The 11,411-nt window shown below is 45.6% G+C and overlaps 1 protein-coding gene across 1 annotated transcript in view; it reads left to right on the top strand.

Moving 5' to 3' along the window:
* LOC103268632 (rho guanine nucleotide exchange factor 4-like) overlaps window positions 1-11,110 on the top strand; it is a 43,913-nt gene extending 32,803 nt beyond the window's left edge. The window contains exons 2-3 of the mRNA XM_021716351.1: window positions 7,623-7,749; window positions 10,866-11,110. Coding sequence (XP_021572026.1) covers window positions 7,623-7,749; window positions 10,866-11,110 — 372 coding nt within the window. The remainder of the gene's footprint in view (window positions 1-7,622; window positions 7,750-10,865) is intronic.
* Window positions 11,111-11,411: the final 301 nt, after the last annotated feature.

Consider the following 11,411-nt stretch of genomic DNA (forward strand, 5'->3'; position numbering starts at 1 on the left):
TCAGCCTTCCAAGTAGCTAGAACTACAGGCGCGCGCTACACGCCCGGCTAATTTTTTGATGTTTGTAGAGATGAGGTCTCACCAAGTTGCCCAGGCGGGTCTCGAACCCGTGGGCTCAGGCAGTCCACTCGCCTCAGCCTCCCAAAGTGCTGGGATGACAGGGTAAGTCACCGAGCCTGGCCCACTGAAGGATTTTAAATACAGAGACAGTATGGTCAGTTGGTGTGGTCAATTGTATATTTTAAATAGGACACTTGATGGCAGAGTAAAGGGTGAATTTGACAGGCAATCTGATAAGATATATGGATTCTGAATTTTACCAGCAGTAGCCAGCTGGTAAAATAATAAATATTGGTCTGATATTGATTGAGCACCGTCTGTGTGACGGGCACCAAGTGATTGAAATGAATCAACACATTTAATCCTTATGGAAACCGTTAGATGCAGGCATTAATATTATCCCCATTTTTCTAGTGAGAAAATCAAAGCCTAAAGAAGATAATTTGTCCGAGGTTACACAACACATTTGAGTAGAAAGATTCAAATCTGGGCAAGTCTGGCCCCAGACCCCATGTTTTAGCCACTGTATGATGCAGCCTCTCTAGAAGTTTGGAGATGTGTGTAAGAGACCACAGCTACCAGACGTGGTGATTCTTGGATGTGGGAGGTGATGGAAAGGGAAGTGTTCCCTTGATTTCAGCAGGGCAGATGAATAGTGATACTGTTCCTTGAGACGGGAAGGGGAGGGAAACCCGATGTCTTAGCCAGCTTGGCTGGTGTAACAGAATTCCCCAGACTTCTAAACAGCAGGATTTTATTTCTCAGTCTGGAGGCTGGAAGTCTGAGATCAGGGTGCCAGCATGGTTGGGTTCTGGTGAGAGCCTTCTTCCGGTTTACAGATGGCAGCCTTCCCCTGGTTTCCTCACATGGCAGAAACAGAACGAGCTCGCTGGCTGCTCCCTCCTTATAAGGACCTTAATGCCATTCATGAGGGATCCACCTTTGTGGCCCAGCTAATCCCCAAAGGCCCCAACTCCACAGACGTCATATCAAGATCAGGCTTTCAGCACAGGGATTTGGGAGGAACACAAACATTTGGTCCATCGCACCCGAGAGGGTGGGGATGGGGGTGGGATCACAACCTCAGTTGTGCACGTGTCGAGTCAGAGGTGCCTGAGGTTCGCCCCCATGGGTGTGTTCAGGAAGCCGTGTTGGAGTCGTGGGTCTGAAGACGAGGGGAACGGTCAGGGCTACGAACAGAGATCCAAGAAGCCTGGCAAGTCCACGCACCAGCAGAAGAGGAGGAGGCAGCACCCAGGTGAACACCAAGAGAAATCCCGAAAACGGAAGGAGGACCAGGGCAGCGTCGGAAGGGCGAGGCCGACAGTGGTTGGCAGCAGAGTCAAGGGTGGCGGGAGGCGCTGACAGTGATGACTGAGTCCACACGAGGAGCTCCGCCAGGCGCTTGCTTTGTCAAAGCGGTGTTGGGTGCAGAAACGTGGGCAGAAGTCAGTCCCACGGAGTAAGGAAAGTGGTGAAGCGGCGCGGTATAAATGCAGGTCTAGTCCCCTCTTCCCCCAAGTTGCGCCCAGAAAATAATGACAGCGGGGGCAAGTTCGGTTATTTAATCTCTCTGAGGTCGGTTTTCTCACCTGGCAAGTGGAGGTGCTCGTCTCTTTCTACCTTGCCACTGTGGCGGCTGTCATGGAGACTCAGTGAGGAGCTACGAACAAAGTATACAGTACACCCCACTCACAGACAGTGCTGGGACCTGTCCATTCTACTCCTTCAGCTCTTCCCAAGTCCAACAGCGACCTTGACTCAGAGCCATAGGATAGGAATAAAACGTGGGCTCTTTCCTCAGCAAGTTACAGTCTAGCCAGGGTGACAACAGAATCATACCAGGCCCGTTGTAAATAAATATGCGTACTACTGTGCAGGGATCAGACAACAACAGAGGTGCTGCAGCGATGTCCCCAAAATACTGTTCACAGAGAGAAGGGCTGGGGTGGGTAGGATGCGCCGAGGAAGTGCAGGGAAGACTGCATAAAGGAGACACTTTCCGAAGGATGAGTTAGTCTCACCAGGGAAGGGCATTTCAAGTAGAAGAAATAGCCACGTCAAGGGCCTGACAGTATGCAAGTTCATGGCGCAGCAGGGGAGGAGGGAACAGTGTTTGGTGGTGGCAAGAGTCGTTACAGAGGTCAGAAGACAATGTTTGTTTGTTTGTTTGTTTGTTTGTTTGTTTTGAGTTGGAGTCTCATTCTTGTTGGCCAGGCTGGAGTGCCGTGGCATACTCAGGGCCACCACAGCCTCAACCGGCTGGGCTCCAGCGAGCCTTCCAAGTAACTAGAACTACAGAGCACGCCACCACGCCCGGCTAGTTTTTGTGACTTACTGTAGAGATAAAGTCTTACCAAGTTGCCCAGGCTGGTCTCGAACCCCCGAGCTCAGGCAGTCCTCTCGCCTCGGCCTCCCAAAGTGCTGGGGTTTACAGGGTGAGCCACTGCGCCCAGCCAGGAGACAATATTCAAAGAATGTTTTCAGTAACCCATGTGAGAGATGACTTGATACAAAGTTTTGTGAAAAGAATATACAGTTGACCCTTAGACAACGTGAGAACTGGGGCACCAGCTCCCTACACAGTCAAAAATTTGCAGCCACTGCACTCCAGTCTAGGCGACAGAGTGAGACTCCAACTCAAAAAAAAAAAGAAGCATAAAGAGGAGCCAGGAATGATACAGTGTAGCATGAATGAACCAGAGCAGCAGGAATCACAGAGCATGTGCTGAGTGAGTCAGAACACTCCCCAATGTTCTCAACATACCCTCTGGAGTGCCGCAGGATATTTTTTTAATGTGTTGTTTCATTTCTAAGTAGGTGGAGATCTCCCTCTTTAACAGCAATATAATTACTTTCTATTACCGATTTCTAGTCTAATTCCATTATGGTCAGAGATGCATACTTTGGTTTCAGTACTTTAAAACTGAAGTGTATTATAATTATTATTCATATTGTTTTATTATTATCATTATCACTAAGGACACGGTCTCTCTCGGTGAATGTTCCACAAGCGCTTGAAAATAATGTGTATGTGCTACTGCTGGATGGATCATTCTACACATGTCGATGCATTCCAGTCGGTTGATGGTGTGGTCTCTCCCTTGCCGTTCCTGTTTATGCTATTGATTACGGAGATAAAAGTCTAGAGGTCTCCAACTATAACTGTAATTTTCCATTTTTCCTTTAAATTCTGTCAGTTTTTGCCTCATATATTTTGAAGGTCTGTGGCTAGGCGGATCGATGTTTGGGATTGTTAGATCTTCCTGATGAATTCATTCTCGTGATGTCATACCCTTCTGTATCCCTGGCAATTTTCCTTGCTTGAGGTCAGTTTTGTCTGATATTGCTACAGCCGCTCAAGTGTCCTTTTTGATTCGTATTTGTGGGGCATGAGTTTTTCTGCCCTTTAATTTTTTTAGCCTATCTTTATCATCATTTGAAAGTGAGTTTCTTGTGGGCAGCATGTTGTTAGGCGTTTTTTTCTTCTTTAATCATCTTGACAATCTTCCTTTTGGTGACACACTTTGAGTATTTAGACTTAATTTAATCGTATTTACATGTAGGCCTACCCTGTTATCATTTGCTCTCTGTTCTCTGATTTTCGTCACTCTGCTTCCTTTTACTGTCTGTTTTTGGATTATTTGGACATTTTTAAGCCTTCCAATTTATCTACTGAGTTGTCAACTTTATTTCTTTGTATAATTTTTTTTGTCATCATTATAGGAATGAATACACATCCTTAACTTTTCAGTCTAGTTAGTATTAGTATTTTACCATTTCAAGTGGAATGTAGAAACCATCCACCATATAGGTTCCTTTAACCTCCTTTATGTTGTAGTTGTTGTGTGTGTGTTTGTGTGTATTTGTAGTTTTTATTTGCTGGCTCTTCTTCATCTGTCTATCATACTGAGTGATCTTTCATAGAAACAAAGAACTGAGTTACATATATCTACGTATATTGAAAACCTCATCAGATAATATCACGATTTTTGCTTTTAACTGTCAAACATATTTTTTAAAACTTAAGAGGAGAAAAACAGTCTTATATTTGCCCAGCTATTTACCATCTCTGTTGTTCTTCCTTTGTTCCTAAAGTTTGAAGTCTCCCTCTGTATCATTTCCCTTTTGTATGAAGGTCTCCCTTTAACGTTTCCTTAGAGCAGGTCAACTGCTATGGCTTTGCTTAACTTTTCTCTGTGTGAGAATGTGTTTGTTTCACCTTCATGGCTGAAGTACATTTTTGCTGGATATATATAGAAATTTGGACTGACAGTGATTCGGAACTTTACAGATATTGCCCCAATTGTTTCTGGCCTACAGGAAAAATCTGCAGTCATTTGAATGAATGCCCACCTAAATGTTATCTGAAGTTGTTTCCGGCTGCTTTCAAGATTTTTTCGTTGTCTCTAGCTTTCCGCAGTTTGATTTCCTTGGGTTTTTCTGTTTGGAGTTTGCTGAGCTCTTGTGCCTGTAAGTCCATGTTTTCTATCACACTTGGGGTGCTTTCAGCAATTATTCTTGATACCATTCTGCACCATACCTTCCTCCTTCTGGAACTCTGATGACCATGTTCGATCCTTTGTTGTAGTGTCACTGGTACCTGATGGTCTGTGGGGAGTTTTCCCTATCCTGTCTCCCTGTTTTTCAATGGGATCATTTCTATCTAAAAGTATCCTTTTATGTCTCACTTTATAATTAATCTCTGCCCGTGGATTTTTACTTTAGTTATTATATTTTTCTGTTCTAACATCTCTACTTCATTCCTTTTCGCTGTTATTTCTCTGCTGTTATTTTACAACCATTTTAAGAGTGTTCACCCTTACTTCTTAGAGCATGGCTATATATAGCTTCTTTAAAGTCTTTGTCCAAGGAACCCAAATGTGCTAAAAAGAAAAAAACAAACAACCCCATTACAAAGTGGGCAAAAGATATGAATAGACAGTTCTCAAAAGAAGACAGACGAGCAGCCGACAGATACATGAAAAGTTGCTCAACCTCACTAGTCATCAGAGAAATGCAAATTAAAACCACACTGAGATACCACCTAACTCCAGTCAGGATGGCCATCATCAATAACTCAGAGAACAACAGATGCTGGAGAGGATATGGGGAAAGGGAACACTTCTACACTGTTGGTGAAGGTGTAAAACAGTTGGCCATTCCTAAAAGATCTAAAAATTGACCTTTCATATGACCCCGTAATCCCCCTACTGGAAATATACCCAGAAGAACTCAGATCACTCTATAAAAAAGATACCTGCACATGTATGTTTATTGCAGCATTGTTCATAGTAGCAAGAACAAGGAACCAACCATGCTGCCCGTAAAAAGGGGACTGGATAAAAAAAATAAGTGATATACATACACGACGGAATATTATGCAGTTATAAAGAAGAACAAAATCATGAACTTCACAGCAACCTGCATGGACTTAGAGTCTATAATATTGAGTGATGTATCACAGAAACAAAGAGCTGAGTATCACATGTTCTCACTCATAAGTGGACCTTGAACGAGGATCATAATACTGTAAGAAAAGGATTGACAGTAATGGGAAACTGCTAGGAGGTGGGTGGGGAAGTGGGATTGGCAGTAGTGGGACTCTCCCTGGGGAAGAGAGGGCATACCTCAGCAGCAAGGGTACCTGCATAAGGAACATCTGTATACCTCACCCTGAATTGTTCCCCACATCTTTAAAATAAAAATAAACAAACAAATAAATAAATAAAAAGGGGAAAAAATAAAATAAGAGGCAAAAAAATAAAGTCTTGTTCGATAATTCTAACTATGTCTTCCTGGAGTTGATATCTGTTATCTTTTTCCTTACAAGTCATTGAGATTTTCATAGTTCTTTGTATGCCAAGTAATTTTGTGTTGTATCCCGGGCATTTTGAATATTATACAACTCTGAGTCTTGCTTAGTTTAGTTTAGTTTCGTTTTTTTTTCAGTAGACCTCCTCTGTGGCCTACCTTTGTTTAGTTTTTATGTAGGACCATGATTAGTAGGGTTTTCGAGCAATTGACCTAGTTATGATCAGGTTACAAGTAATTTCTAGCCTTCAAGTGCTGTCTCATATCAGTTCAGGTCTCAAAGTGTTTTTGGTGTTATTTGGATAATGTGGACCACCTAGGGGCCAGTCTGGAGCCTGGAAAATGTTCTGTCCCATAGTTCAGTTCTCAAAGACGTTAGTGATGCTATGTAGGGTCGGATGCACTCAGGCGGTCTGCAGGTAAGCCCAGGAGTTTGTGCACAACATCATGTGAGCATTTCCTTGAATGCTTTCCTCTCAGCATTCCTCCAGCTACTTCCTGGTTTCTAGATGCCCCTTCTGTGGAAAGCTGGGCCTTTCGTTTTCCTGCTTTTACCTGTACTTCCTGCAGCTGCATCTACCACTGGAGCCAAGTGGCAGGAGGACAGAGAGAAAAAAGAAACAGGAACTCCCTCCCGTGCTCTCAGGACCACGGCTCCTCCGTCAGAGCGAATTCCCACCCCTCAGCATTTTAGGTGCCTGCCTGGCCACTACTGCCATTCCTCTCATGGGGGATCAGGTGGGAGAAAACAGCATGTGTGTACACAGGGCTTCCCCACTCCCTCATAACCCTCAGAACCCTGGGGACCTCTTTCCCTCTCTTCAAATCGAAGAATCTTTTGGAGTCTTTTCTGTCCATGCCCGGTTTCAAGCGGCGGTGGAATTCAGGCCATGGCAGACCACGGGAACAACGAAGCAGGAAACTCACCTGAGGGTCAGGGTAACTTCTAGTCTCCCTTCCCAGTACACTTGCTGCCGTTCACCTTTGGAGCCCTCCGACAGCTGACCTACACGTTCTGTTCGTAGGCTTCTGCTGTGTTCACATGGAAGAGATGGGTGAAGTGTGTTGCTCCATCTTGATCCTTGTTGATATGTTGGCGTTTCCAGAAACTACTAAGATAATTTTCTAAGCACTGTGTGCTTTACAGAATGGGGAATACAAAAGGGAAATGAAAGGGAACACGCATTTATCTGAAGACATACCATGGTTTTCAAGTTATGAAAATAACTTTATAAGGCAGAAAAAAAACAAGAAGCGTGAGGTTTTGTCTCTGGACAGTGGAATGACAAAGAAAAGGCCCGTGTCCCAGGCCTTCCCAAGACCCCAGGCAGCACTAGTCCTTATTCCTGAAGCACGGCGTCTGTTTCGTGATTATGAGGCATCAGGGACTTTGTGAGTTGCCCCCAAAAGAATGCGCCTGGCTGAGGCTAACAGCCTTGGATGGGGGGAAGCATCTGTGTGGCTGACCACCTGCAGGAGATGTGGAGTCTGAAGATTGTCTCGACAGCCCTCACTTCACATTGTGAAACGACAGCCTATCCACAGGGCCATACGGGCTACATATGGCAGACTCCAGGAGAGGCTTTTTCTGTGGGTTTTGATGTGAAGGGTGCCCTGGAGCTGTGGGCATTTGGGTTGTGTGCTCTACTCACAGGAAAGAGCCCAGTGATTAGAAAAAGCAGGGGTAACAATGCCAGCCTGTCATTCCTTTTCTCTGTTTACCCTCTGCCTCTTTCCTTCTCCCCCAGAGTTGGAGGAAGACGATCATCACCTCTCCAGAGCCCTCGAATCTCCCTAGAAGAAGTTGTCCGCTCTCCCAGAGTGCCCCAGTGGGACTGAACCACTCGGGCTGGCTGGAGCATGTCCCTGACACGGGTGAGTTCCACACCCTCTCTTGTGTGGTGTGCTCTGGTCTTCTAGCAAGAAGGACAAGAAGTGAGTACGATTGGCAGCTAGAGCCACCGGTTTGTGAGAGACATGATGGTCTCATTCCTTCAGTTAGGAAAAATGACTGGAGAAAGAATTCTTGGTTTGGGACGGGTTCCACTGTTGGCTCCGTCAGGTGATTTTGAGCAGAACTACTGACTATCCCTTGCCTTAAAATAGGTCATAACCTCAAGAAGAAATAATCATATAGTGACTTGTCTCTAAGACAATGAAGGAACTTGGTTGCTCTCCCTTCTGAGGAAAATAACCGAGCCTCTTCCTTGAGTTTATTACAGCCTCTGTGAGTCCCTTTCCCCCAATTAGAGCAAACACCATCATATCACATATTTGCCCAGAAGAGGGCTGGCTGGCTTTTTGTGCCAGAAGGGAATTCTTCTACTGCCTTCCGTACATCTAACCCAGGAAGGCTGGACTTGCTGAGATGTGTTCAAGGGCTCCTGGTAGAAAGACTGATGTCGGGTCTCAGACCTTGAGCAGGTACAGATCATGTTAGATGGCAAATGTATCATCAGAGAGCATTTAGGTGACAGGAGGAAGAGGCTAAACCTGGTGTTTAAGAAAGTCAACTGGCCGGGCGTGGTGTCTCATGTCTGTATTCCCAGCATTTTGGGAGGCCAAGGTGTAAGGATCACTTGAGCCCAGGAGTTCAAGACCAGCTTGGACAACATAGTGAGACATCATCTTCACATAAAATAAAATTTTAAAAAATCAGCTGGGCATGGTCGTGTGTGCCTGTGGTCCTGGTTAATCAAGGAGGCTGAAGTGGAAGGATCACCCGAGCCCAGGAGTTCAAGGCTGAGCTGAGCCGTGATCATGCCGCTGCACTCCAGCCTGGGTTTCAGAGTGAGACTTCAACTCAACAATAACAACAACGAAAAAAAAGTAAACAAAGCTAGGTGTAGTGGTGTGCACCTGTAATCCTAGCTGCACGAGAGGTTGAGGCAGGAGGATTCCTTTGACCAGGAGTTCAAGACCAGCCTGGGCAACATAGCAAGACCCTCTCTTTTTGAAGAACAACAGAAATGCCATAAAAAAGAGAGGTGAACAAGGGTAAGGCCTTGAACAGAGTGGAAAGAAACAAAATAGCCACACCTATGAAACTTGCACTGTGTCCCGACTTGGGAGGAGGAGTGCGCTGGCATTTAAGGCTGTCAGTAGTCTGATCCTGGTGGAGCTTAAGACCCACAGAAAACCAGTGCACTGAGGCAGAAGCTGCTGGCACGTGGTTGTCGCCCAAGCACTAGAGTTAGTTGTATGCTGTAAGCAGTCCCAGTGGGAAGCTCTGTCTCCTTATCAGACCCCTTCTCCATGTTGCGGGAAGTGGGGAGGAGGGAGCCCTGATGCAGCTCTGAGTCCTGATTCCTAATTTGGCTTTGTGATCCTACATCCTGGTCCCCGGGGAGCTGGAGGCTCAGATCAGCTGGTGGATGTGGTTTTGCCATTAGCAGTGGGCGTGCTGCATCGCCAAGCAGGCTATTATTCTTTCCCACATAGTTGTGATCTTAAACTCATAGCAAGAAAAGTTCTGAAAAGGTGCTCGACCACTGCTGCAAGAATCTTTTCCAAGGAAAAGATCATTTTTCCCCGGAGCCCCTCATGAAGTCATGGAGTCATTTAGAGGCTCGTGGAAGGGGCGGGAATAGGAGAGAGGAGACTTTTTCTGGAGAGAATTCTCAAAACTGTTTTTGGCCCTTGAAGACCTTCCCTTCTCACACACTCAAAGCTTCATAATAACTATTGTTTCAGAATGTCACTCGAACTAATTGGCAGACGGATTTACTGCAGAAGGAATTTTAAGACCTCAGTGACACCGCTGACATGACCAGCGCTGACACCACCACTAAGGGCCCTGCTCTGGAAGGTCAAAGGTCAGGGCTCTGGCCAAGCTTCATACTGAGGAGAGAAATCAGACATATCCCTTCATTTCCCTGGCAGATGCCATAAGTAGTCCTGGCAGGAAGCTCCCCCTCTTATTTTTTTTTGAGTCAGAGTCTCACTCTGTCACCCAGGCTGGAGTGCAATGGTGGCACTTTCATGACCACCGCAGCCTTGACCTGCTGTGCTCAGATAATCCTTCCACCTCAGCCTTCCAAGTAGAACCACAGGCATGTGCCATCACGCCTGGCTAATTTTCTGATTTATTGTAGAGACGAGGTCTCTCCATGTTGCTCAGGCTGGTCTCGAATCCCTGAGTTCAGGCAATCCTCTCGCCTCCACCTCCCAAAGTGCTAGGATTACAGGCTTGAGCCACCGTGCCCATCTGCTCTGCCTCTTTAGCAGAATTTCTTCTCCATGTTTTGAGGGTCCCTTTATTTTCAAAAAATGAGTGACAATTCATGCCTTCCTATTTCATAAGGATACTATGAAGGGTCTCTGTGCTTAGTTTAGGAAATCTTTCTTTTCTTTCCTTAATGGTTGCTTCCACTCCATTATGAACATTTAGATTATATCCAACTGGTCTGTTACAGATTTCTAGGGTTTCTACATTATACAGATTGCATTTCCCGTTTCTATCGCTGGAACGCCTTATCGTTCTCAATTTTTTATCCTTTTTCGTCTCAGTTCTGGGAGAATTTCTGTTTTATCTGCTGCTGTGTTTTCCTTCTTTCATCTCAGCTATGTTCACAGCCCTCACTGGGGTCTGTGATCAGTGAGAATGTTTCTAGTCTAATCTTTCCATTGTCCTCTTGCAGCTTGTTGGGAACAGAAAATCAGGAATTTTGTAGTTTTCTCTTGTTATGGCTTTCAGTTCATTTCCAAACTTGTCTGCTCTTTTTTTGAGCAGCAATTGTTTTTAACAGGTGGAATGCCTTCATCTGCTCATCCTCACAGACATCAGTCCTCTCTCACTGGCGTGCTGTCAAGTAGCACTAGAAATGACGTTCTTTCAGGGACTGTTGTGTGTTCCTGTCCAAACCCTGCAAATGTGGCTGAAATAGGCCATGAAAAGTGGGGCTTTCCTATCATGTGTACCACAAGTTCAGACACCTAAGAACTTGGAGGGAGCTGTAGCAGTCCTGGCAGGAGCTCTGCCTCCTTATTAGGAAATCCTCCCCATGTTTGGAAGGGTAGCCAAGAGCTAGCCCAGTCTGGGAGCATGCCACACTCCGCCCCACGAGAGGGGGCCCAGGACAAATCCACCATCCAGTCCTCTCCTAGTGGAGTCAGCAGGCCAGATGCAATCTATGATCCTAGTGCCTCCAGAGCTCATGCCCGTGACATTGGAAGGGTCTGTGAGGAGGAATTTGGCTACCGCCTTCTGGGTGTATGGCTATTTCGCAAGCTGTAGGTCACTGCTCTCTTCAAGCAGATTATGTCTTTGTTGTATTTGTCGGCTCATACCACTCCACAGCTTCTAGTGCCAGTAAAGGATTTTCCCTATTTTAAGCACTTTATGAAGACACCGTATGTTCACAGACATGTGCAGTCATCACCAGAGTCAATTTTAGAATGTGCACAATACTTCATAACGGACTCTTTACCCTTTAGCTAGTAGCCTTCCCCCACCCTAAGGAACCATTCATCTCCGTTCTGTCTCTGTAGCTTCCCTATCCTGAATTTGTAGCTGAATGGAATCACACGGGGCCTGG

This window comes from Carlito syrichta, unplaced genomic scaffold (genome assembly GCF_000164805.1).
Source record: "Carlito syrichta isolate Samal-C Ts95f unplaced genomic scaffold, Tarsius_syrichta-2.0.1 Scaffold104795, whole genome shotgun sequence".
NCBI lineage: Eukaryota > Metazoa > Chordata > Mammalia > Primates > Tarsiidae > Carlito > Carlito syrichta.